The 27,926-nt window shown below is 38.2% G+C and overlaps 1 protein-coding gene across 1 annotated transcript; it reads right to left on the bottom strand.

Annotated features, from left to right (window-relative positions):
* On the bottom strand, window positions 1-26,390 carry frmpd2 (FERM and PDZ domain containing 2). Its single transcript, XM_051914494.1, has 28 exons — window positions 26,270-26,390; window positions 26,023-26,186; window positions 23,471-23,536; window positions 22,963-23,136; window positions 22,641-22,710; window positions 20,955-21,024; window positions 19,285-19,423; window positions 17,421-17,492; window positions 17,113-17,287; window positions 16,630-16,765; window positions 15,873-16,011; window positions 14,554-14,706; window positions 13,135-13,320; window positions 12,370-12,529; window positions 12,084-12,258; window positions 10,941-11,026; window positions 10,776-10,853; window positions 10,042-10,149; window positions 9,819-9,935; window positions 9,274-9,452; window positions 8,611-8,709; window positions 5,621-5,714; window positions 5,360-5,445; window positions 4,105-4,297; window positions 3,544-3,755; window positions 3,303-3,369; window positions 2,970-3,124; window positions 1-2,482 (listed from the first exon to the last, which is right to left on the bottom strand). The coding sequence occupies exons 1-27, from the start codon at window positions 26,388-26,390 to the stop codon at window positions 3,075-3,077; spliced, it is 3,369 nt and encodes a 1,122-aa protein (XP_051770454.1). The 3' UTR covers window positions 1-2,482; window positions 2,970-3,074.
* Between the last annotated feature and the right edge of the window lie 1,536 nt (window positions 26,391-27,926).

The following is a 27,926-nucleotide window of genomic DNA, read 5'->3' on the forward strand; positions in this document are numbered from 1 at the left end:
ACATTTCGGCCTTTATTGCAAAGTTAAGGATTAGGCTGAAGCTTTAATACATAATTCAGTTACTGAAACAGGCATATCTAAAATTTGTAAAAGTTGTAATATCTTATTTTGACTGCAAGGCACCAAAAAATTAAGATTTTTTTTATTGCAGTTAAGGTGAATGGGTGGGTCACCATCAGCATTGATGGCACTTTTCTAGCAACACTGTCTAAGTGTCAATGCTACAGAAGACATTTTAGTTATTTCAAGGTCAATGTGGTATAAAGTGTGCTTAACGTAATGGTTTAACAGTTATTCAGTATTTAGTAATGTAATAGACAACAATAACAAGACAAAAAACATTAATTCAGACAAAAATTAGTCAAACAATGTAGAGTTTGGGTCACAATAATTGTTCATGAAGCTGTAATACCACCTTGTGGACAACTTTTGGAACTGCAGGAACTTCAGTGCTGTTGGTAAATAAAAAGACCATGTTTATTTATCAGGCAATCTATTTATTCAGTCATTAAGAACATTTGAACTTTTTTATTATTATTTTTTTAATTTTGGGGGTCTTATTGGTAAAAATGAATTTATTAGGCTTAAATGAAAATATTCTGACAGTGAGACTTGGTAACCACAGGTAAAACCATACATGGCTACTCTACCACTGTCAAATGATATTATAATATGATATGTTATATAGGCCTATAAACAACGCTTAAACACACAAACTACACCTTAACAAAGACATGAATTATATATTACCCTACCCACCTAATAAATATGTTGCAATATAAATGGGTATAACATAGTTTTCAATATAAATATTCCACATTTCCACAAACCATGGTAAATTACTACAGTTCATTCATGGTAAATGTTTGTAAGGCATCTTCTGACATCTTCGTACTTTTATAGAAACGAATAAAAAGGATCTTGCTTGGAAGAAAGTGAGTGAGGAGGTCAGACAATCTGGTAAGTTGCAAAAAACGCTCTTTACTCAATTTGAGCTATATATATATATATATATATATATTGAGACTACAAGCTAGTTAAAGTCGGCAAATTGAGCTTATTCGCCGTGTTTTACAACTACTTTCCCGCTGCCGAGTTGATGTGTTTATTCGCGTCTGTTGTGAAGTGAATTTCACGTGCGAATAAAGCGAGTAAACTTAAAATGATCAAGCGTCTAACTACGCGCAAATAGCGCAATTTATTCGCGCAAGTCGCGTCTGGTGTGAAGGCCCCATTAAGCTTTCGTTCCGTTATCCACTGGGCCGTGCTGCGTAGTTCAAAGTAAACTAGTGAAACATGAAAACAGCGCTATTTTTCTGTATTTGTTGTTACTGACTGAGAAACAACTTCAGATGATTCAGTGACAGAGCGGTCCAAACGAATCCAAATCGTTTCAGATCGTTATGCAAGTGCGTTTGGCCAATTCACGAAAAAGAAAGAATCGAGACAAAAGAATGATTAATTCACGAATGATAGGTATTGCTGGTTCAGTCGACAGAAATATTCGCACGGAAAACGTTTCTCAGGTCAGTCGGAGGAGCGTGCATGGTATGAACAGTACGTTTATAGCCGTACAGCTGCAGGCGCCATGTATCTAACCAAATTTATCCGCACCGCCAGGAAAAGAGGAGGAGGGAGATTGGGGTGCTGGATGAAGATGATTGGCGGGCCGGATTTGGCCCGCGGGCCGCCAGTTGACGAGCCCTGCCGTAGGGTGTCCCATTCATCATCTTAGGTTTCAGAAGGGTGCTCGCGAGCGCCCCCGTTGTGCCCTCGATGTGCCCTTTAAGTGAGCCCACGAGTCTGCGAGCTACGCAGAAGACTTTACCCGGCAGTCAAAGTGGCTTTACGTCACGAAAGTGCGGACTCAGAGGAAGATTGTGAGGGTATAGGGTGCCATTTGGGATTCAGCCTTAGTAGTGTGTTGAAACTGGCAGTTATGGTAAGGGGTGGGGCATTTCCCAAACACACTCAAAGCGCTTGACCAATCACAACACACTGCTCCAGCTGACCAATCAGAGCACATTGTGCTTTTCAGAAGGAGGGGCTTCATAGAGACAGGAACTAAACAGAGCGTTACTGACAGACTGGGAAGAGAGGAGCTGAACAATGGAGAATATGAGGAAAATCATGTTTTAGCATTAAAGTTATTCTAATAGAGCCTGAAATCAAAATAATAATAAGGCCCAGATATAATTTTTCACATTTTCTGCACTGATTCTGGTTGAAATAAAAATGCAAATTTTATATTTTAAAATGAATACAAATGTAAGGGATCATATCAAAATATCAATTCAACATCATTCATATTGGCAGTATGATAGCATGATGATGATGATGATGATTATTGGATATAAATCATTTACTGACACTTGCCTTTTTATCCAGTCAAGTAAAGGAGCAGGAAATGATTGGCACCATGGATGATTGGAAGATTTCAAACACTCAGTCCGCTTCTGAGTCTTTTTGTATTTGACAGGACCTGTAGACACAAACATACATATATATATATATATAACAATTTCTTTTAATCCAATAAAAGACGCTCTTGTAGTGCAGAGGTAACTCTGGTAGTAGAGTCTGGCTGGCGCTCTAAAAAATGTTTGGTCAAGGTTAAGATTAAGTGGTGAGATCCTGCACATGTTCACCTTTACAAGTTCAGGATTATCCCTATTCCCTAGAAAGCTTTAAGAGCTTGTGTTTATATGTGTGTGTGTGTGTGTGTGTGTGTGTGCATTGTCATTTTAACTGACTTAAATTCAGAGATCTCCTGTAACATTTGGAGGATGACATCAAGCAACACTGACTTGAAGCCGAGGATATTAAAGTGCGAGGACTAGTTACTGATTTACCCTTTCAAACGATTTTGGCAAAGTCACAGAAATCAATTTTGGCTGTACAGTAGAAAAATTAAGCGCTTGTTTACATCATTCACTTCCTTAAAGGAAAATCAGCTCGAATTTTCTAACCCCTCTGAAGGATCCATCCTCTCCCGTAATGCACCAGGATTCCTCTGTGACCTTCCTTCCCAGGAGAAATCCTTCATTAAATGCCCATGTGACATCTTTCATGGTTCAGCTGCAGGTCAGTTGGCCGATTTTCTCGGATATAGGTGGAAGTGTTCCTTAACATAAAACATGGATCCAAGTTACTGTAATCATGAATCAGTGACGTTCAGTTTGAATATTTTATTAAAAATAAATATGAAATTGCATTCTCGTGTGATATTGCTCAAAAAAAAAAAAAAAAATGTATATATTAAAAAATATGATCTGTTTATTGTCAGTGTTGTGCATTACTACCTCGAGCAGGACGGCAGAGAAGCAGCTGCACCTCTGAAGGAGAATTCCTCAATAACTGCAGCACTTTCTGTAGGGTCAGAGTTCACAGGCCAAAATCAGTTTAATAGTGAATATGGTCTCTTTGTTTGCCCAGAAAGGAATATGTGGACCATAATTATCAAATCCTGGCCCTTCACATGGTTTACATTTTATTAACATTCCTATTATGGCTGAAATGGTTAAAGAGAAGCTCCCTGGTCACCTGATAGGACAAGCCCTTCAGTGGCTGTCCGTTAATCGACAGAATGACATCTCCCTCCTGAATCTTGCCACTCTCCTCTGCAGGCTGACCTGGGAACAGCGTTCTTATTCGCACAATAGAGCCACAGTCCAGGGAAGTGTCCAGCTCTGAGATGAAAAAGCTGAAGCCCAGACCGTTCAGTCTCTTCTTAAGAGTCACCTCCTGAATGTTATCTGGGGACAGAATTAGGCACATTTAAGCCAGCCTTGTGGAGGTTTTGTCACATTACCTGTGTGTGTAATCCTGAAGCACAGTGGACGGGGTGTCTGTGTGTTTAAGGGAATGAAATGTAAGACATTTTAAGACTTCTCAATGATTCCAAGATTTTAAAGTCTGCATGAAACAGTAGCTGCGAGTCTTTTCTTTCCTATTGTGACGTATATCTGAGTGAAACGGCTTCTCAAACAAGAACAAATGTAGGGCGGGGCTTGATTTTTTTTATTTTTTTTTTTTCTGTGGGGAATTGATTGGATGGTGACAGGTTGCCCCGCCCATAGATTTATACATGCATCTTTTCATTACCATCCGACACAAAGCTGTAGTCTCTGGGCTTGACGCCAAAGGGTCTCGTCATGGTGATGGCAGGGCAGCTGTTCCTCATGTGTGTCTCTACAAGACTCGGTGTGCGGATGGTGAGTGTGTCCCGTAACTCCGGCTTTATAGGGCCTCGTGGCAGCACAGTGCCTCCGTCACGTTCCAGCACCAGACTCACAACCTGCCGTACAGCCACAGAAAACCATCATCACTAATATCAGTTCAGTTGAAGTGTACTGACCACAGCTATCAGGATCCAAAAAGCATCCATACAATTTGTGTGCAACATCCCAAGCTTTCTGAAGCCATACAATAGCTTTTATTCAGTGAAAATCTTTAGATTTTGGTCTTTTTTTGCATCTTGAAAGACATATCCGTATTGTTCCGAATATAAGACAATGTTTTTTTTTTTTGTTTTTTTTTTTGTTAGAAATGCATCTGAAAAAATGGGTTCGTCTTATATTCAAGGTCTAGACTTTTACATGTCAATAATACCGGGCGAAATGGCGCGAAATGCGCATAAAATGAGTGTGCCAAGAAATACGGTGTGTCAGAGTGCTAGTAAACATGCTAGTCTTTCTGTCGTGAAGCATCGCAGACATGGCATCGGTTTTCGTCCACTATGACACACTACACGAGCTGAAACGATCAAATCTTGCGTTCTGACGCCCATTGTCGTTTACAAATACCCGCAACACTCTACGTCAAGCAGATTGTGGCAAAATCAGGCTAAAATAGCATAGTCTGAACCAGGCATTAAGAAAAACTTACCGTTTAAGAGCCGCTTGACTCATGTTTGCATGCCTCGCTGACGGCACCAAACTTTCCCCGTATGTGATTTTAAAACGTAAGACAGTACCCAGAATTCAAAACTACAATAACATTTTTTTTAAATAAAAGTATTTTCTTTATAAAATACAAGATTTGGTCTTCAAAAGGCCTTTTTTCCAAAAGGGGGGTTGTCTTATAATCAGTATATCGTCTAAACTATCAATCGGACGACAGAAGGACTGTAACAGACTGTGTGTGACAGGTTTATCAGCAAAGTTTTGATTAATGTCGATAATTTAGAGGCCTTACAAAATCACTTACCAAATATGATAGTGTAGGCTTTAAAGGGTTAATTTCTGGTTTTAAAACGTTCAGTATGCAATAACTGGATTCCTAGAAGGAAGCTGTGATTACAGCTGAGCTAATTACATAAAGAGGGACTGGTGTAGTTGCCATGAGAGAGAGCGCTTACCTCGCCTGTTCTTGCCAAACATTCAGCCGCCTGCTGATCTGTGAATCCCTGCAGTCTGGTGCCGTCCACTTCCAACAGCCTGTCTCCTGACACACACACACACACACACACACACACACACATACTATCATCATCCCCTAGCCATCACAAGTGACTCAACCAAACCGACGCATTCTTGCCACCATTTACTGAACTAAAGAGAAAAGATGAGTGCAATAAATCTCAGTACAGATCCATGATAGTAAGAACAGTAACATGTACCTGTCTGGATTCGTCCATCTTGTTCGGCCACTCCACCGGGCACCAGACTCTTGATGTAAATACCTCCGTAACGGAGACCTGTATTCACTCCTCCCTGTATATTCAGATATCAACACACATAATAAAACAACATTTTAACCTGTTTCTTCTTTTGACCTCCCAAGGACATGCATGTAGCAGCAGGTGAGCACAGAATAATGGATTCAGTGTTGGATTTTGTGTCTGATGGTATTGTCTTCTAAACTCTGTGACATTGAGTACAAATGCCTCTCAAGCTACTTAACCCCATTTAGACATTAGCCGTAGCCTGTGCTTCCCCGTTCCACACGTTTATATCCATAGTCATGTGACCACTCTTCCTCTCTGCCCTTTGGCAACTGATTGTGTTTGACCCTCTGTGATACTACTGACCCTGTGGAAGCCAATTAATGGAGCAGCAAATGTACAACAGCGAACTCAAAGTTTCACCTGGGTAAATAATATTGGCGGTGCTGTAAGGTTTGCTTCCCTTACAAAAAGAAGTTTGCCATTATAGCTTATTTAAAAAAAAAAGAAAAAAAAAAAAGTATAAATTCTGAGAGTATACACATACAAGTATACTATCAGTACATTGATACTAATATACTTTCTACATAAAGTATACTTGGAAAATATACTTGAACGTAATTAAAACGAACTTAGGGTACTTTTACACAAAAACGATGCACTAAAAACAAAAGTTTTACACGTACAGATGACAACGCTGTCAAAACGATCTCCGCGAAAATGTTTAAGACATTTTGTCTGACAAAGCAGTCAGGAGTTATAAGATTAACCTTGGTGAACTTGAACTTGAAAAATGGTGTGTATTGACGTCTTTCCGCGTTTGAAACAACATTCCTTCTGATGTTCATTCATGTTTATTTGATGCTATAAATTAACTAGTAGGAAGAGATGATTGGTTCACGAGCCGCTTGAGCTGAGGCACTACAGCAATCTGTCATGACACATTAAAGAGCCACAAAACGGTTTTTAGTGTTTGAATTTTTTAAATTACAGTTTGAAAGCTGGGACTGTTTAATATCATAAGTAACCTGCTCTGTCTTGTCTGTTGACGTGTTGTCAGTGTCCTCTTTGCTCCGCAATGTATTTTTCACTCTGCGTGGCATGACAGCGCCATGGCTTGTCGGACAAAACAACAGTAACTAAGGGGGGGCGGGTCTTTGCGAAGGGTCAACTGCTACTCAAAATGAGCCCAAATCTAGCCCAAACGCATTTTGGGGGATCCCTGGTAAAAATAGCATTCTGAGGGCTAAAATCTACGTTTTTGGCATGGTTCCCCTGGTAAAATTTGCATTCCGGTTGCTAAATATCATGTTATTTGGGGTCGCTTCAAACCGCGGACATGAAAAACAACCTGCAGCAACAGTGTTAAAGTAGCCCAATTCCACAGGAAAACTGCAAACTTGCCAACAATGGGGTATGTAGAAAGATGTTAAAAGTGCAGTGTGTAAATTTTAGTGGCATCAAGCGGTGAGGTTGCGAACTGCAACTAATGGCGCACACCCCTTGCACCCCTCCCTTTCGGAGAAGCTATGGTGGCCATCATGTCGTCTGAGAAAGCAGAGAGTAGCTTGTGTAAAGCAATGAGGTTTCTTCTAACTTATAATAAACCAGATGACGACTACTACTACTACGTGCGTATTCAACATAGTGACGATGCAAGCTGCCTCTAAAAACATGAACGATTTAGAAGAACAACAACATAGTGATGAATCGCGCTCTGTAGAGTGTTTGTCCGTTTAGGGCTGCTGTAGAAACATGCCGGCGCAAAATGGCGACTTGACATGGAGGGGGGACCTGCGGCGTATGCAGATAGAAATGGCTCATTCTAAGGTAATAAAAACATAACGGTTCATTATGTAAGGTTTTTATACACCACTGAAAACATAGTTATGCATATTATATTGCATTTCTGTCAGTAGATCCTCCCAAATTTTACACATTGCACCTTTAAATGCCTCAGGAGGTACGACAATCTAAAAAGTTTGGGAACCACTGAGCTAGACCATGGACCATGTGTAACTCTCGTAGGCTGGTAAGAGCTGTGTGTGTAAACCTCACTCCCCTGATCTCAAGAGGCGCTCTAGCAACTGAAGCTAGAGACTGTGGTCTTTAGCCTCCTTGTTAGAGCGCCTGACTCCCATGCTGGCGGACCTGGGTTCGAGTCCCGCTTAGAGCGGGCTGTTTGAACAGGAGGGGTTACACATGCAATAACGGCAGGCCTAGACTGTGGGGCAGTAGGTGAGACCATGGACTGTGGAGCAGTGGATGAGACCATGGAGGATCAGGTGGCCATGGTGGAGCCAGCAGCGATGGGGACTGCCAGGGCAGAGCCAGCAGAGCAGAGGACCAGGAGTTGAGGAGGCTATGGCGGAGCAGAGACATGTACAGCCTCCGTGACCGTGGCATGGAGCACAGTGAGTCTGTTGACGGCCGTAACAGAGCAGGCAGAAGTTTCAGAGACGTCCTCTTTGGCCGTGACAGGGCAGACAAAGAATCAATTCACCTAACTATCACTGTCTTTTTTTTACGATGTTTGACATTAATTCAAATTAAACTGTCAACACTGACTTCCCACGCATCCGCACTCAATCTAATTCAAAACTTGTCCCGTGCATCACTCTGTTGCGTACTCTAGTTGGAATTAATGAACATGAGCCAATGAAAAGACAGAACTGATAAGACAATAAACCAATGAGAACATGACACACGAGACAAAGGAACCAAATGACCAAAAGACAAGATCACATGAGGGGCAAGGGAAATCACATGACCAACCAGGAAACAAGACTATGACAAATATCAAAATAAAAGGTTTTGGTTTTGTTTATGCTTTCTTGTCTAAGACAGACGTGACATCTGGTTTCCTATTTTTTATTTTTTTTATTTTTTATTTAAAATTTTATGTGTGTCTCAAAACCCATAAAACTATAAAACAGTGTGCTTACAGTGATACTGATGCCCAGACTACCTCCAGATTTCTGAAGCGTCACAATAAACTCTTCAGGTCTCAGGCTGATCAGAGACGCTGACCTGGAATAATCATCCTGTTAAAAAAAGAAAGAAAGAATGGACACAACTATTAGACATAATTCTCTCATACTGTAAGATTTTATCATGTTGCATTTATTTGACCAAAAATATAGTAAAATATTGTGAAATATTACTACAATTTAAATAGCTGTTTTCTATGTGAATATATAGTAGTGTAATTTATTCCTGTGATTAAAGCTGAATTTTCAGCATCATTACTCCAGTCTTCAGTGTCACATGATCCTTCAGAAATCATTCTAATATGATGATTTGCTGCTCAAAAACATTTATGATTATTATTAATGTTGAAAACAGTTGTGCTGCTTCAGATTTTTATAGAACTCACAGTGCAGTAACAAAATTTGAAAAACCTTGATGATCTAAACATTTATAATTTATACATGTTAAAACTTTCCAGTCAAACTGTAATTGTCAAATTATGCAAAAAGTGTCATTTAAAAATGTTTAACTGTGTATTTAGAATACATAAAACACTAGATATGTTTTATATACTTACACAGCACAAATACACACAAACATTTAAAGAAAACAACAAGTCACTTGTACATGTTCAGTACCTGTGCGTTTATAATGCGAACCTCAGGAACGTGGAGCCTGCTGGTGCCTTTAGGGGTCATCATGACACTGACCAGCTCATCCAGATAGTCGTCTCCTGCTCGACTGTCAGCCAGTATGGTGCTCTGTGACGCGTAGTTCCTCTCCGTCAGATGACCAGCGCCTCCACGCTTGTACAGAGCTGATGATGTTACAACGGCATATTTACCACTACTTAAATAGATGCATGGTTGCATCTTAAAAATTTGAATTTATTGATTTAATAAAACATTTTCTTTTTATTTTGATGAGTTCTGTTGACATAATATTGATCATTACATCAATTTAATATGGTGTAATTTAAACTGAAATTTCTGCATTAATGGATTTTATTTTTTATTTTTTTAAAAGTTGTACTTTAGAAATTGCATAACATAATTTACATAATTTCATTAGAGGTTGTCATTAACTCATAACGATTGATGCAAACTGTTCATTTTTTTGTTTTGTTTTTAGGGCCTACTGATGTTACGTTACACGTACACGTGAATAAAAAAAAGCATCGTACTTTTTGGCTGTGAGACAATAAGCTCCACCTCATTGGAGCTGCTCTGCATGATGTCAGCGGCCTCGCTGAAGGACACGCCCTCCAGACTGAGCTGGTTGAGAGAGATCAGTCGACCACCTGACGGAAAGATGGAGCTCGCCTTTACAAATGTTCATACAGCGACTTCTGAGGTCATGTCTTGACGTTAACAATACAAAATAATCTGACGATCGTAAGGATTCACCTGGTTTGATGCGTCCATCTCGGTCAGCCGGGCCTCCGGGTACAATGGATGCAATGAAGATACCAAGATCCAGTTTCCCAGTGTTGTCTTCTCCAACAATAACAATACCTAGAGTAAAAATAAATAGTTCATTAATATTCTGTATGCCCTCTGTAAAAAAAATAAAATAATGCTGCTTGTACAATTGAATCAATTAAAATGAGCTAAAGTAACACAATTGCTGAACATTTTGTTACTATACATACTTTTATTGTTTTTTTTTATCCACTTAAATATGTAAAATTGAGGTTAACTTAATCCATTTGTGTTGGGTCTACCTTAATCATTTTTATTGCATGGATGTTTAGTTCCCAGCATGCTTTGCATTGGACAGGATCAGGAGAATAAATGTTGAAATTAAGTGTTATTTTAAGGGGACCTATTATGCCATATTTCAAAGTCTTGATGTTGTTTTTGGGCTCTGCTAGATTGAATGTTGATTATTTTCCTCATATTCTCCATTGTTGCAGCTCCTCTCTTCCCAGTCTGTCAGTAACGCTCTGTTTAGTTCCTGTCTCTATAAAGCCCCTCCTTCTGAAAAGCACAATGTGCTCTGATTGGTTGGTTGGAGCAGTGTGTTGTGATTAGTCAAGCGCTTCGAGCATGTTAGGGAAATGACCCGTCCCTTACCTTAATTTAGTAGATTCAATGCATATCTGTTAGTAATGATGAGTCCGTATCCATAATCCACTTACCAAGGCCAACTTTGGGATCCTTTTTGAGGGAAACACAGATTATTTCCCTTTCTGGAGGTCGGGCACTTGTTGGAGTATCTGTGAGAAAATGTCACATTGCATTGAGCTGTTTCCCAATGAAACGGCATAAATAGGTTCATGCTATGGGTTGATTGTCAATCCTACCTCTCAAAGGAGAGGACATTGAAGGGACTTCAGAGCAATGCTTTGGAGAGCTACAAGAGCTTCTCTGTAGAGCTGGACTTTGGGATCTAGAAGTGAAACAAACAGACAAGACACCATCAGAACATTGGATAAAGCCAGGTTCAACAGATTTGTATTGTAATTGAAATCTACAGATGCAAATGGATAAAGTGTAAGACAATAAACACTTAAATGTGTATATTTAGGAAATAGTAGGAAAAACGTCATGTTATTAGAAACAAAATAGCCCAAAGTTGACCAGTGCATGAAAAACCAATGGTTTTCTTTCAGGTACGAACACGTCACAATATTTCTCATTTAAATAATTAATGCGCATAATAAAGGGGCGGAACCTGGTTGAGTTAGTTAGTAGTGTGTTGAAACTGGCGGTTATGGTAAGGGGCGGGACATTTCCCAAACACACTCAAAGCGCTTGATCAATCACAACACACTGCTCTAGCAGACCAATCAGAGCACACTGTGCTTTTCAGAAGGAGGGGCTTCATAGAGACAGGAGGCTTGTTCGAGATGCATCGGCGCTGCACAGACCGATCGACGCATGACATCAAAGTACCGCGAGAGCGTTTGGAAAGCATACGACTCCTTATGCTTTCGAATTGCTCTCGCGGTACTTTGATGTCATATGCCGATTGGTCTGCACAGCGCTGATACATCTCGAACAAGCCTAGGAACTAAACAGAGCGTTACTGACAGACTGGGAAGAGAGGAGCCGCAAAAAACAAATATGGGAAAAATACCATTGTCTGACTCCGGTTTGAACATATAAGGCTGCTACTGACAGTTTCTGATATTTTCAGTGCGTGAGATTGTCCTGTTTTGTTGTTGCATGAGCTCTCTTCTGGAAAGGGGGCCGGGAGCAGCAGCTCATTTGCATTTAAAGGGACACAAAAATGGCGCGTTTTTGCTCACACCCAAATAGGGGCAAATTTAACACTATAATACATGATCTGTGGGGTATTTTGAGCTAAAATTTCAAATACACACTCTGGGGACATCAGAGACTTATATTACATCTTGTAAAAAGGGATATAATAGGTCCACTTTAATACAAAGACAGACATGGTTCATGGTTGTAGCACATGGGATACATGAGTTTGCTCTCACCCGGTGTGGTCTAACAAGTCTCTCTGTAGTTTGATCTTTGCTTCGATGCGGGTTGCGATGTCCTCACAGAGTTTGCTCATGGAGTCGTCGGCAGCGGCATCAAGGCGTCCGTCGTTGAGCGTGACCTCGTTGTTCTGAACTCGGCACATGGCTGCATACTGCACAATACTGTCCTCTAAAAAAACATTTACACTGTTGCTTATTGTGAACCACTAACATACAGTAGTAAAGCTCAACTAAGAATTTAACAGCTGATTGTGCTTTAATAGAGCACATTTGGACTAACCTGAAGCGAGGCTGTTCGTGAGCTGGCGAGAGCTCATCTCCTTGTGAAATTTGTGCTGTGCAGAGCAGAGGACGCAGAGGTATTTGGCAACTTTTGATTTTTCGGTTAGAAACGTCTGCTTCTTTTTACTGGTGCTGCTCTCAATGATGAACTTACGTCGCTGTGTTGATGAGGACAAATGAGTAAGAATTGTTATGTGGACCAACTTCATCAGATTAAATTATACAGCCCTTTATTTACTAGATTTATAACTTAATAAATCACACAACTTAATAATTATCAACATATTTTTATCAACAAAGGGTTTTCTTTCCTTCTTTCCTTTAATTTTGATATTTCTTTGCAGGGTTTAAAGTCATAAAATATATAAAAGTCATATATATATATGCTCATGCAACAACAAAACAGGACAATCTCACGCACTGAAATATATATATACTTTTATATATATTTTAAGACTTTTATAAGACTTTTTTCTTCATTACAATCTCTCAACAGTTACACTACCTATAAATTTATGACTTTAAACCCCACAAAGACAGTTTTTTTGACTTTCATTTTTAATAATGCAAAAAAAAAAGTATAATATAATCAAAGGAAAAAGCATCATACGAATAGCTTACTTACAATGTGCACATTCAACTTAGAGGAGGAGGACATGTTTTAACTTTTTTTTTTTTTTTTTTTTTTTTGTATTGTAACGAAAATACAAAAAATATTTAAATATAATGAAGATGTTGGTGTTTTGCATTAGTGTGGACTCACAGCTGAGCTGATACTGCTGGTCTCTCTCCAGTGGAATCTAAGGCTTGCGGTACGGGAGTTATTTATAACTTCATACACAACGATGCCTTTGGCACAGACTCCCAGGACCAGCTCTCCAAAGACAGGCTTCTTCTCACGGGCCACGCGGTAAAACAGCACCCCGTACTCCGGAAGCTGCTGAACGCTCTGTGGGGGAGTCGAGGCAGTGCTGCCAAGTCAATTGGACAGATTATGTAATGTAGGACACCCACTACCCATCATCGCATCCAGAAAAGCTGTTCAGACCTAATGGTGTCTGTAAAAATATTTGGCCAGTAGCCCGTCGAGTCATTATGGGTTTGAATAAATCCAATAGATGGCAGGAGGATGAAGAACATTTTGTCACAGAACAAACAAATGCAGCTGTCACATTTTCCATCATTCTCGTTCTTTATTTTCACTCAGTTTTAAAATAAATGTGGCCCCATGAAATAATTTAGACACTTAAGTCACATTTAAAAATGTCTGAATTTAGCAAATCAAGAGCTATCTCAGATCTAACTTCATTTTTCAGAGACATTTTTTGCAGTGACTTTTAACCAACTTGAGTGACAACCAGACAGTTAATATTTTCCTAATACTTTTGTCTTAAACTGTATATCTGTTGTTTTATTTCCTATAATCTACAACCTAGCAAATGTTTTAGTAAAATGTACCGTGTATATATATATATATATATATATATATATTTAATAATACAAATCCTATTGACACATTGATCTAATTATTCATCAATATGACTAAAAACTAGTTATCCTCACCCGGGGAATTTGTCACAACATACTGTCTATCTCAGTAACTATGAGATTTTGAGTCAAAAGTTTAATTACACAAATGTGTGTTTTCTCTAGCTGTGGTTTTGGTTTAAAACCATCTCATATTACAATATTTTTATGTGAATTCCTTCCTCAGTCTACACTAAAGTTACAATATCATCATAGGCATTTTTGCTAAAGCTGTTTGATAAGCAAGTGAAAACAATAAAACCAAACAAATATATATTCAGAAGAGTAGATTTAAACTTAAAGGTTAAACTGAATTCTCAAGATTAATATTTTTAATTTGAATAAATATTAAGTCAACATTTTTTATTGCATTTGATATTTCTGTGTTTCCTTTTGAATCATTGTTGTATTATAAATGTTTAAATGTTTTCATTTTGTTGAACACCCCTCTTTATTGGCAGGCTCCTTTGTGACAACATGCCCCTTTGCCAATAATGGGCATTCTTTATAGATCAATGTTCAATAGAAATATAAATGTGTGACTATTAGCCACAGTCCACCCTACATCCTTCATATAAAGGTAAAGTTACTTTCATGAGGAATCATAATGAAATAAACCATACGGGCTGTCAATAAGAACAGAAGTGAATATAACCTTGAGAAACTCGAGCTCTGCCTCCTCTGCAGTCATGTTTGCATTGTTGGCGTGTAACCGTAGCAACTCGTCTTTCAGGCAAGGCATTGCCATTTTCTGCAAAACACTCTTGGAGACGTAGTGCTCCGGCTGATAGTAGTTCTTCCCGTAGACCTTCATAAGACACAGAAAACATGCTAAAACCAGTGCTTTATGCTTGAATCTTCCTAAAGCAAGTAAATTAGTGCATTACATAATCATCTAGCATCAGCTTGATATACATTTGACCTGATACGTTCTCAATTCTTCCTGAAGATGTAATGGTATTATTTATAAACAGTTATTTTTATACCATTTATAGGTGTGACATCACTGAACAGATGTACACACAAATATGTATGACTGCAACACTGAGAACAAACAAATCCTAGAAATGCCGTCATGTGTTTATTTCAGGCAACATTTCTCATTTTCATTTAGTTTGTTGAAGAACCAAAATAACTAAAATGAAATGTACATCAATATCAGAATTTATCAGAATAAAATATATATTATATACATTTTTTTTATGATATTATATTTATTTGGAAAAAAACAAATTATTTTATTATTTTCAAAATACCAGACCAGGGTTATTATAGTTAAGTTAAACTAAAGCTAAAATCATAAAAAAGTTAACTGAAATAAAATAAAATCTTAAATAAATAAATAAACTTATTTTATTTCAGCTAGTTGCCAAGGCAAGTTTTCTCATTTTCATTCACTAAAATAGCTCAAACTAAAACAGAAATAATAATAATAATAATAATAAAATATAAAATGACAAAACCACACAACAAAATTACAAAAAAAAAAAAAATTGAATTAAAATGAAAATAGAAAATAGAAAAACAAAAGCTAACTCAAAATATTAATAAGTTGTCACCCAGGGAACTTCTAAATAATCTTTTTCAAATAATTGTAAAAAAAAAAAAAAAATTATATTACATAATTTAATATAATATATATTTCTAAATATTTTAATTCTGATATTGACGAATAATTGTTTTAATTAATTTTAGTGTTGCAGTGCTATATTGTATATCTGTTCAGTGATGTCACACCTGTAAATGGTGTTTAACCTGAAATACTAATAAAACTAAAACTAAATCATCGAAAAGGTGAAACTATATAGATATATTTAAAAAAAAAAAAAATACCAAGTACAAAAAATACTAAATAAATAACAAAATTGCTAAAACTTTAACCAAACAGAAAATATGAAAATAAAATCTAATTCAAAATATGAACAAAATGATAATAAATCTCAGTGATGGTAAAATGACAGTGATCGGGAATACCTCAGGCAAACTGTCCCCAAACTCGGCCTGAAGAGCCAAGGCACCAAGAAACAAGCAGGTCTCCTCGTTACAGGGCAGCCGCTCGTCCAGAATGTCCCGTCTCAGCTGGAGATAGTACTGATGACGGGTCAGCTTGTGTCTGCCACGACCAAGGGCAAAGTTAAGCCGGTGCACACTGTACGATTTATAATAGTCCTTTACGACTGTTGCTAGTCAGACTGTACTAAGCCGTGTCACACTGACTGTACGGCAGTCAAGACGCGGTAAAAATGTCCAGAGTTTTACATCATTGATCCGTGACATGTTCGGTGATTGTGAGCTGCATTACATGTGGGATTGAAACGCTGGCTAGCAAACAAACAATCTCATGGCTTGTCTTGAACAGGGGCGTGTCTAGCATGTTAGCTTAGCACGGCAACAAAACCTAACAATTTATGAGATTTAAAATCAGGTTTTTGAACAGTAATCAATAATTTAAACTTGTATTATTATTTAATTATTTGATGGTTGTCATAAGAGAAGTCAAATCTTCTGACACTGCCAGAATTTCGTCAAATTTGATCGCAGCGGTCATTTATCGGCTGTCGGTGAACATATCAAACTAACGATTTTGGCGTGGGATCTGAGGAATCTTTTAGGATTCTCAACATTTGTCTCAGACGGCCAAATCGTGGCCAAAATCGTACAGTGTGAACCCGGCTTTAGACAACAGGAACTGGTAAAAACACTATTAAATGAGGGAAAGGAAGAGACTTACAGAAGGAGAGAGACGTCAGTCACAAAGAATTTGATGCGGAAATGAAGCACAAATGTGGCAGTGGGCACTTTTTTCCAGGCGGCAGGGGCAACTTTGGATATTTTTGTGTCGTTGTCAAGAAAGAAAAATTCATTATCTGAAAAAGAGAAAAAACTATTAGAAACAAACCCAGCTGAAACACTGACCTAATTATTCATCAGTATCAGAAAAAATATATTATATATAAATTATTTGAAAAATATTGTTTAAATTAAATAGTTTTTTATAAAATAAATATTTCTCATTTTCATTTAGTTTAACTTGATATACTAAAATAATTGAAATATAGAAAACTACATAGACATATTTAAAAAACAAAAAAAAATAATCAAAATGACAAAAAAACAACAAAATTACTAAAAGTAAAAACTAACTCAAATAATAATAGTATTTTAATGATACTAAAATAACACTATAATGCGTAAAATACATGGTGTAAATTACCGTCACTATATGCAAGGCCAAAGTAAAAATGTTCCACAAGATTTGCATGAGCGATGATCATATCAAAGACGTCTCCTCCTCTGGACCTGACGTCACACTTGAGCAGAATGTTCTGTCCATTTGGCATCATAACCATCAAGTCCCTGTGGTTTGAACTTGACCGCCCTTTGTTTGACTGTTCAGAGAGAGAAAGAGAGGAAATCAGCACATATAACTGATCCTTCTTACCCAGGCAGCCAATGCCAGTATTGTGTAACAGATTGCTTGGTGTAGAGCCAATACTCTCGCTCTTAAGATATCAGACTGACCACAATAGAATTAGGCAGCTCTAAAACGACAAGAGGCTCCTCCAGCATTCTGATGAACTCTGGGCCCGTATCCTGAGGACGACCACACACAAGAAATAGTCAGAAATCCTGAATGGCACATTTTATAAGCCAAAAGAAATAATAAGGGGACATTTAGGGCAGATTTACTAACAGCTTGCGCCGGCGCAAACCCTCTTTTGGCATTAAAAAAACTACTGTCAGGATTTACTAAAGACGCGCAGTGAAAAATTAGTGATGAAAAGGCATGGACGTTTATTTTTGTGACTGACCTTATTACACCTTATCACACTGTCTACAAGGGCTCGTCCCGATCAGCCTGAAGGGGGCGCTACAGCGGTGAAAAGTACAAAATCGTGTATTTGTATATCGTGTAATTTTCTGGTATTTTAGATTTTTTGAAAAACCTACTTTTGCGAAGTAGTCCTAGGTTTTTGGCCCGATCGGAACCAAACCAGTGCAGCGAGAGTCTGATTGTCAATAATTGTCCAAAAAATGTTGAAATTTCTATTCACGGTCTCTAAGGGCCGCCAAAATGTTTGAAGTGGGCGGAGCCACTTTTACTAAAATGGTTGTAACTCGTGAACGGAATGAAATATTTTCACCAAACTTGGCACTCATATGTAAGAGCTCATTCTGTGGACGAGTGAAAAAGGACGCAGCGAATGGCCACTTAGTGGCACTATAACATGGAAAAAAATTAAAAATGGCTATAACTACGCAACCCTAAGTCTGATTGACTTGAAAATTGGCATGCGGTGTCTTTGTCGAAGGTGCCAAGACTACCTTTGAGGACATTCACATATCTTGAAAAATGCGGCCGGTGGTGGCCAATGAAGTTTGAACATCAATCAGACAAGGTTAATGGAGGCTGATCGGAATGAAACTCGCTGGGCCTGTTTGACTAACGGCCCTAGAGGCCTGTGAGAAATTCGAAAGAAATCGGCCACCAGGGGGCACCTTCACGTTTTTCACTTTCGTAAAGGATTGTATAATATGTGATTTTTCGTACACGCCCACGACATTCACACCACATGGTAGAACTCCTCATTCTGAGCAACTTTGCCTCTAGGGCCGTCGCTGTCCATCGAATCGTTCGTTAAATATTGGAGATTATTTCAAAAACCAACTTTGGCGAACTAGTCCTAAGTTTTTGGCTCAACCTCGATAATTGTTAAAAAGCTTTATAAACCATATATTTCCTATGGTAATAGCCTGTATTTGCTGTAAATGGTTTGAAAGACATCTCCAACTCTTTTCCATCTATGATGCTAATTAAAACATTATACATTATATTTTTACGCATGTGCTTAAAGGCCTTAAAGCATTTGAACCCCGCGCAGCTATATTTTTGCACATGCATTTGAAGGAGTTTCCCTTTTTTGAGACGTAATATTTATGAGAGGAGAGTATTTAAATGAATCATGCAACGTGATTTACTAAGGTTTGCACAAGTCAGTTTACTGGTATTTGCCCCATTATTTAACGTCTTAAAGTCCCATTGAAGTTCCTTGAAACATGCAGCATTGTTCAATGTGCTGTCGTAATTTCCACAGACACAGGAAGACAGGGCGGGACATATCGAGCAGCTCCTCCCATTTTTTAAAATAGCCAATAGAGGTTCGTTAATATCACAACTCAGCCAGAGCAGTTGAGCTCGGTAAAGCCGCATTTGATAGATTGCGTTGGTCATTATAGGGAATTGATCCGGCTGCGTCTGTGTTCTTAAATGTGTGCATTGTCAGTAAAACTCCTGCAGAACTTTCCACTCCCGTTCGTGGTTTTATGGGATTGCGGTCTCATCCTAATTTGCCCTGTTTAGTTAATCTGGCCCTTAGTTCCTTACCTTTATTTTCCGTTCATTAAGGCTAAATGAAGAGCCAAACAGCTGATTTGGCCTTGAGTTGAACTGACGCCGTCTATCAAGAACAGGACTTTGGGGCAGCCATGTGCTGTTTCTGCTCCTTTGGTGTGAACTATGACTTCTAGAAGATGAAGAGCAGTGAATTTGGATATTAATTAAAAACATTTGGTAACACTTTACAATAAGGTTCCATCTGTTAACATTAGTTAACTACAATTGAAAAATACTTCTAAAGCATTAATTAAAAGTTTACTAATACGTTATTAAAAAAACACTATCAATAAATGTTATTTAATGGACCTGAGCTCACATGAACTAAAACGAACAGTTGTATTTTTATTAACTAACATTAACAAAGATTAATCAATACTATAACAAATGTATTGCTTATTTTTAGTTAATCATAATTAAAGCATTAACCAACGTTAACTAATGGGACCTTATTTTTTTTATGGTGTAGCAAATTATTTCCTCATCTTAATTAAATTAGAGACAGAAGATCTGGAGAATAAACACATATACTAATCATCAAAATCAACATAAAATGAAAATTAATTTAATACACATTCTTGGTCTAACTGTGTAATTCATCAGTGCAAATCACTTCAATTTAAAATAAACTTGGTCTTCATAATCTTTTATTAAAATGGCTCTGCATCTGCAACAACTTTCCTTGAACTACGTCACAAAACTCCTCTCCTCCAACCATCAGTCAGGGCTGCGTTTCCCGAAAGCATCGTTATCCAATTAAGTTTCGTCGTTATCAACATAGTTCAATGAGTCTGTGTTTACTGAAACCAAAGTTCCAACTAACATTCGCAAACAGCAGGATTCATTAAAATAAGTTATTACTCCACCAAGTTTATGACACCATCAACCAACGTGGTTGAACGACAAATTTGCGACAATACGGTTCGGGAAACGGTGTGGTGAGAAATCGAGTCCCCCCCAGGAATCGGGTCTCCTTTAGGACCCCGAGTGATCCCATTGGTTCAACTGACTTTTAATGGGTAGTATTTTTAGCGCCTGATTATAATTCCTGCAAAATCACGTTATGATTTATATCGTTTAAAATGCGCTATAATGTCCATTAATGTCTTTTAAATTACATGGTTCATATACTAGTATATAACTGAAGCTATAGGTTGTGAAATCAAGCATTTCTTGTTCTTACTGTTTTTTAGCATACATCTACCTGATTAGCCTGCTAACTTAGCTTATTTTATATTAGGTAAGTTGTTTTGCTTCCAATATCTGTTTCCAGTTTGTTTTATTATGTAATACATAGGCATTCATTTTATATTTCAAGCATGTTTTTTGTACACTTAATGTAATAAACATCATAGAATAGTGAAATGTGTTATAATCAGTCAAGACATCACGATAACAACTTTTGATCAGGCATTGCTGCCTGGGTCCTAAAGGAGACCAGATTCTTCAATTTCCCATGACAACGGTCGTGACTAAGCTAGTTGATTTCTTCAACAATGCATCATACTATGGCAGTTGAGCAGCGAGTTGTGTCATTGTAGGGAAACGTACCCCTGATCTCCCACTTTTCATGATCCAATCAATTCCCAATGGGTAAAATCAATGGGAATTTTTGTTTTTTTTATTACTGATGTTAAATGGACGAGTTGAGTGCTACTCACCTGCTGAAGTCTGCTGGTGATGGTGTGCTGTTCCCTTTTAGAGGCCAAACTGAGTTCTGACAGGAAGCACCTAATGGATAAGAAAAGAGTTATACGATAGTGTACATTGTTTGTCTTAATTTTAAGAGTTATGCCACTGGGTGAGGTTATTTACAATTCCTTAAAAATTAGGACGTTTTTTTAAATTTGAATAAAATGAAAACTAAAAGACTTTCAAATCACATGAGCCAATATTTTATTCACAATAGACCATAGATAACATAACAAGTGTTTAAACGGAGAAATTTTACACTCTTATCCACTAAATGAGCTCATTTCAAATTTGATGCCTGCTACAGGTCTCAAAAAAGTTGGCACGGGGGCAACAAATGGCTGAAAAAGAAAGACATTTTGAAAAGATTCAGCTGGGAGAACATCTAGCAACTAATTACGTTAATTGATATCAGGTCTGTAACATGATTAGCTATAAAAGGGATGTTTTAGAGAGGCAGAGTCTCTCAGAAGTAAAGATGGGCAGAGGCTCTCCAATCTGTGAAAGAGTTTGGAAAAAGATTGCGGAAAACAATGTTCCTCAACGTCAAATTGCAAAGGCTTTGCAAATCTCATCATCTACAGTGCATAACATCATCAAAAGATTCAGAGAAACTGGAGAAATATCTGTGCGTAAGGGACAAGGCCGAAGAGCTTTATTGGATGCCTGTGGTCTTCGGGCCCTCAGACGACACTGCATCACTCATCGGCATGATTGTGTCAATGACATTACTAAATGGGCCCAGGAATACTTCCAGAAACCACCGTCGGTAAACACAATCCGCCGTGCCATCTGCAGATGCCAACTAAAGCTCTATCATGCAAAAAGGAAGCCATATGTGAACATGGTCCAGAAGCGCCGTCGTGTCCTGTGGGCCAAGGCTCATTTAAAATGGACTGTTTCAAAGTGGAAAAGTGTTCTATGGTCAGACGAGTCCAAATTTGACATTCTTGTTGGAAATCATGGACGCCGTGTCCTCCGGGCTAAAGAGGAGGGAGACCTTCCAGCGTGTTATCAGCGTTCAGTTCAAAAGCCAGCATCTCTGATGGTATGGAGGTGCATAAGTGCATACGGTATGGGCAGCTTGCATGTTTTGGAAGGCACTATGAATGCTGAAAGGTATATAAAGGTTTTAGAGCAACATATGCTCCCCTCCAGACGACGTCTATTTCAGGGAAGGCCTTGTGTATTTCAGCAGGACAATAAAAAACCACATACTGCAGCTATTACAACAGCATGGCTTCATCGTAGAAGAGTCCGGGTGCTGAATTGGTCTGCCTGCAGTCCAGATCTTTCACCTATAGAGAACATTTGGCGCATCATTAAACGAAAGATGACCACGAACTCTTCAGCAGCTGGAAACCTATATCAGGGAAGAATGGGACCAAATTCCAACATCAAAACTCCAGAAACTCATAACCTCGATGCCCAGACGTCTTCAAACTGTTTTGAAAAGAAGAGGAGATGCTACACCATGGTAAACATGCCCCCGTCCTAACTATTCTGAGGCCTGTCGCAGGCATCAAATTTGAAATGAGCTCATTTTGTGCATAAAATTGTAAAATTTCTCTGTTTAAACATTTGTTATGTTATCTATGTTCTATTCTGGTTGCAAAAACTTCAGTTGATCAAATAATGAATTTAGAGAAACATACCCCGAAGTCTTTCTCTAACCATCTGGCTTCGGTCTGTGAGATGAGCAGAATTATTTGGTTTTTTTTCGGCCTAGAAAACAAAAACAGTGCTCAGCATCTACTATTGTTCAGTAATTATGGCAGATCCATATTCAAGGTAAAAATTGGGTCGAAAATGCATTTAATATAAATGTAACTATAATACATTTTCATTTAATTGTACATAACTTGCAATCAAGTGTCTGAAAACATTATTTTCATTGTTAGCTGGTAATCTTATGTTTTTACCATATTTAAGTGTTGAATTAAATGCTAACATCACTGTACAGCAGCTCACAGTTACCTGCAGTACATCCTCCGCCATCTGTCTGATGGTTTTCTCCGGCCGGGGCAGGACAGCAGTCTTATGGTGTTGTTCGCACGTCTCCAGCACTGTCAGTAGGTTCACCCGTTTGTGAGCCACATCCTCGCACATGCTCAGTAAAAGGCTGTTCAGGTCGCCACTGAGCTGGACAGGCTAGCGGGAGACGAAGTGCAACAAGTGTTCAATTTACACTTTTAAAAAGTGCACAAACTCTGGACACCAGTTTTATCTATTGATAAATGTAAATGCTAATTTTAAGAGGGATTCCTGACATCATATATTTTCATATGTAATAGGGTTGTGTATTCCCAAGTTGAGTATTTTCAGACATAAATATTAGGTTCGCATTTGGATATATATTTAGACATTATCACAAAAGTAACCATGCAGGTCCATTCCAAAAATGTAATTCAAAATATAAAATTTTTCGGTCTACAATGACCGAAGACCACCAGATGTTTTTTTTTTGTGAAGAAGATGAACCCACCTGATTTTGTGGAAGTTGATAATCTACCGCCCAATAGAGAGTCATGCCTAGTGAGTAAACCACCATCTAAAATCAAAGCAAATAAATGCAACATTTTGTCTTGATTTGCCATAAACCATGCTTGAAAAGAGCATCTTCTTAAAGGGTTAGTTCACTCAAAAATGAACATTATGTCATTTATTACTCACCCTCATGTCGTTCCACACCCGTAAGAGTTTTGTTCATCTTCGGAACACAAATTAAGATATTTTTTTAATAAAATCTGAGAGATTTCTATCCCTCCATTGACAGTCTACGCAACTACCATTTTTAAGCCCCAGAAAGGTAGTAAAGACATCATAAAAGTAATCCATGTTACTCTGGTGATTTAAAGGGATACACGTAGGATGGCTTGAGGGTGAGTAAATCATGGGATAATTTTCATTTTTGGGTGAACTATCCCTTTAACCTCAATTCTATCTATGTAGATTCATGATGTCTAAAACATCCCGGTAATAAAATGTTCAAACAAACTCTTTATTAAAAGTCACTGGACTACATAAAAATAAGTTGACAAAACATTTCGGTGTTCATCCAAACACCATCCTCAGTTGTAAAAACACAGGAAGTAAATATACATCTGCTACAGTCACATGATCAGCACACAAGTAGAAGTCATGTGACTTAAGTTAACCACATAGTATGCTTGCCAGAGTAGATGGTATTCCTTGGGTCCTTGATGGTATTCCACACACAGGTGCTGGTCATATAATTAGAATATCATCAAAAAGTTGATTTATTTCACTAATTCCATTCAAAAAGTGAAACTTGTATATTATATTCATTCATTACACACAGACTGATATATTTCAAATGTTTATTTATTTAATTTTGATGATTATAACTGATAACTAAGGAAAATCCCAAATTCAGTATCTCAGAAAATTAGAATATTGTGAAAAGGTTCAATATTGAAGACACCTGGTGCCACACTGTAATCAGCTAATTAACTCAAAACACCTGCAAAGGCCTTTAAATGGTCTCTCAGTCTAGTTCTGTAGGCTACACAATCATGGGGAAGACTGCTGACTTGACAGTTGTCCAAAAGACGACCATTGACACCTTGCACAAGGAGGGCAAGACACAAAAGGTCATTGCAAAAGAGGCTGGCTGTTCACGAGCTCTGTGTCCAAGCACATTAATAGAGAGGCGAAGGGAAGGAAAAGATGTGGTAGAAAAAAGTGTACAAGCAATAGGGATAACCGCACCCTGGAGAGGATTGTGAAACAAAACCCATTCAAAAATGGAGATTCACAAAGAGTGGACTGCAGCTGGAGTCAGTGCTTCAAGAACCACTACGCACAGACATATGCCAGACATGGGTTTCAGCTGTCGCATTCCTTGTGTCAAGCCACTCTTGAACAACAGACAGCGTCAGAAGCGTCTCGCCTGGGCTAAAGACAAAAAGGACTGGACTGCTGCTGAGTGGTCCAAAGTTATGTTCTCTAATGAAAGTAAATTTTGCATTTCCTTTGGAAATCAGGGTCCCAGAGTCTGGAGGAAGAGAGGAGAGGCACACAATCCACGTTGCTTGAGGTCCAGTGTAAAGTTTCCACAGTCAGTGATGGTTTGGGGTGCCATGTCATCTGCTGGTGTTGGTCCACTGTGTTTTCTGAGGTCCAAGGTCAACGCAGCCGTATACCAGGAAGTTTTAGAGCACTTCATGCTTCCTGCTGCTGACCAACTTTATGGAGATGCAGATTTCATTTTCCAACAGCACTTGGCACCTGCACACAGTGCCAAAGCTACCAGTACCTGGTTTAAGGACCATGGTATCCCTGTTCTTAATTGGCCAGCAAACTCGCCTGACCTTAACCCCATAGAAAATCTATGGGGTATTGTGAAGAGGAAGATGCGATATGCCAGACCCAACAATGCAGAAGAGCTGAAGGCCACTATCAGAGCAATCTGGGCTCTTATAACACCTGAGCAGTGCCACAGACTGATCGACTCCATGCCACGCCGCATTGCTGCAGTAATTCAGGCAAAAGGAGCCCCAATTAAGTATTGAGTGCTGTACATGCTCATACTTTTCATGTTCATACTTTTCAGTTGGCCAAGATTTCTAAAAATCCTTTCTTTGTATTGGTCTTACGTAATATTCTAATTTTCTGAGATACTGAATTTGGGATTTTCCTTAGTTGTCAGTTATAATCATCAAAATTAAAAAAAATAAACATTTGAAATATATCAGTCTGTGCGTAATGAATGAATATAATATGCAAGTTTCACTTTTTGAATGGAATCAGTGAAATAAATCAACTTTTTGATGATATTCTAATTATATGACCAGCACCTGTAAGTGGCGAGGAATACCATCTACTCTGGCGAGCATACTATGAACACCGAAATGTTTTGTCAACTTATTTTTATGTAGTCCAGTGACTTTTAATAATTCTATGTATTATATTTTTGGGTGAACTAACCCTTTAAGACACTGACCACTCCTTCTCTTAACCTTCAGCAAGAAGGTCAGGCTGGAAAATATCTACCATAATTGTAGGCCAGCTCACCTTTTCCGTGGCTTGTCTCCTGGAGGAAGTGTTGCTCTGGGACATTTCTGGGGAAGTGAATGAGCCCACGTCCTCAGATCGGCCGCAGGTCTTGAAGGCAATACTGCCGACTGCAGAAAGGAGCATGGAGCCGGGGCTGATGACACAGCACATGTTACCAGGATCTGGATGAAGGAGGTAAAATGGTGACAGATTACGTTGGCAATGAAGGATAAGAGCATGAAAAAGAGTTGAAAGAGCTTTCTACCTTTACTGGAGATGTCTATCAAGGCTTCTGCAGCACCTAGGAGGAGAGCCCAGACCTCGTCCTCCTCCAGAGGCGCTCCTCGTGACTCCAGCACCTCTGCCAGGGTCACAAACATGCTCATTCTGCCAGCCGCAAAACACACAAAAGCACATTACAATATCACACACACTCTAACAAATAATTCAGTGGCTTTGTAAATATCACAGTAATGATTAACTTTATTAACTTAATAAAATCTCTGAATATCAATAACGGTTTGAGTTGAACATACCAAAATAATTGCTTAAAAATCAGACAGTTAATTTTGTTTAAAATTTAGTAATTTTTTTCCCCTAAAAGAATTTAGTATTTGACTAACTAGTTTTTAAAATATACTTAATATTTGTTAAATTTCTATCAAAATATTTGAAAATGAGAAATTAAACTGATCTGTTTCAAGAAACACAATTATTACATAATTCAAATCAATATTATTAATCTTTAACACACACTTAAGAAATTGAGTAATTTTAATCAACACTTTAAAAACACTGGGTTAAAAACAACCCATTTTGGGTAGGTAGGATAGAACACATGTTGGGTTAATTTTACCCAGCAAATTGGGTTATTTAACCCAGCATTATGGGTTGACTCATTTTTACTTCATACATGAATTAATGTTTACTGATTAACTTAAATCCGTTAAACTTTTTTTTAAAATACTCCACACAACCGCTGGTTTGCATGATAATTCCTTTATTTTCGGTCATATTTTATAGTTTAGCATATTTTATGTTGTTTTAATACATATTGCCTACATATAATCTCGTTTAACAAATATTAGTTAGAAGTAAAAATGAAACATTTAGAAGTAATTCAAGTGTAATCGACCAGTCTCTGTTGTCTGTTTCCACCGTAACGGCGCTGGATCTCGTGCCGGAGATGACTCGGCGGGGGAACTGATAACTTCAGACCGCCGCCTGCGTTTCACTCATAGCCGAAAAATGCTGTGACTGACTCCATAACCTGTCCATAAATAATCAGTATACGATTCTGAGAACATATTTTAACATCCTAAGTATTTATATTCTATATCTTTTGAATAAAATCATACAATTTTATGCAAGGCATCAGGCGTTTCCATCACGTGAAAAGACAGACGCGACATATCGACACATCGCGCCCCTGTATGTTGCTTTGCATAAAATTAAACGATATACAGAACAATAACGATTTTTTAGATAAAATAAAACGTACACAAACATGTATTTTACCGATGACATGCACCAATTTGACGGAGTTGCACTGCTCTCTCCTGAAGAGGGCGCAAAAAGCCCGCGATAAATAACCCAAACACTGGGTTGTTACGTCTGACCCAGGATCTGGATAACACAGAAACTACCCAAACACTGGAAAAATAAATTCGGGTTTGTGTACGTTTTATTTCATCTATAAAATAAATTTTATGTAATGCAAAATGACATACAGTCAGGGACGCAATGCGAGTCAGCTAAACAAGTGTCGCGTCTGTCTTTTCGCGTGATTGAAACGCCTGATGCCTTACATAAAACACACGACTTTATTCCTAAAGATAATGAATATAATTTGGATGTTCTCAGAACTGTGCACTTTTGTTTATTGGTAGGTTATGGAGTCAGACTTGTCGCAGCATCTTTTG

Source organism: Ctenopharyngodon idella, chromosome 12, assembly GCF_019924925.1.
Source record: "Ctenopharyngodon idella isolate HZGC_01 chromosome 12, HZGC01, whole genome shotgun sequence".
NCBI lineage: Eukaryota > Metazoa > Chordata > Actinopteri > Cypriniformes > Xenocyprididae > Ctenopharyngodon > Ctenopharyngodon idella.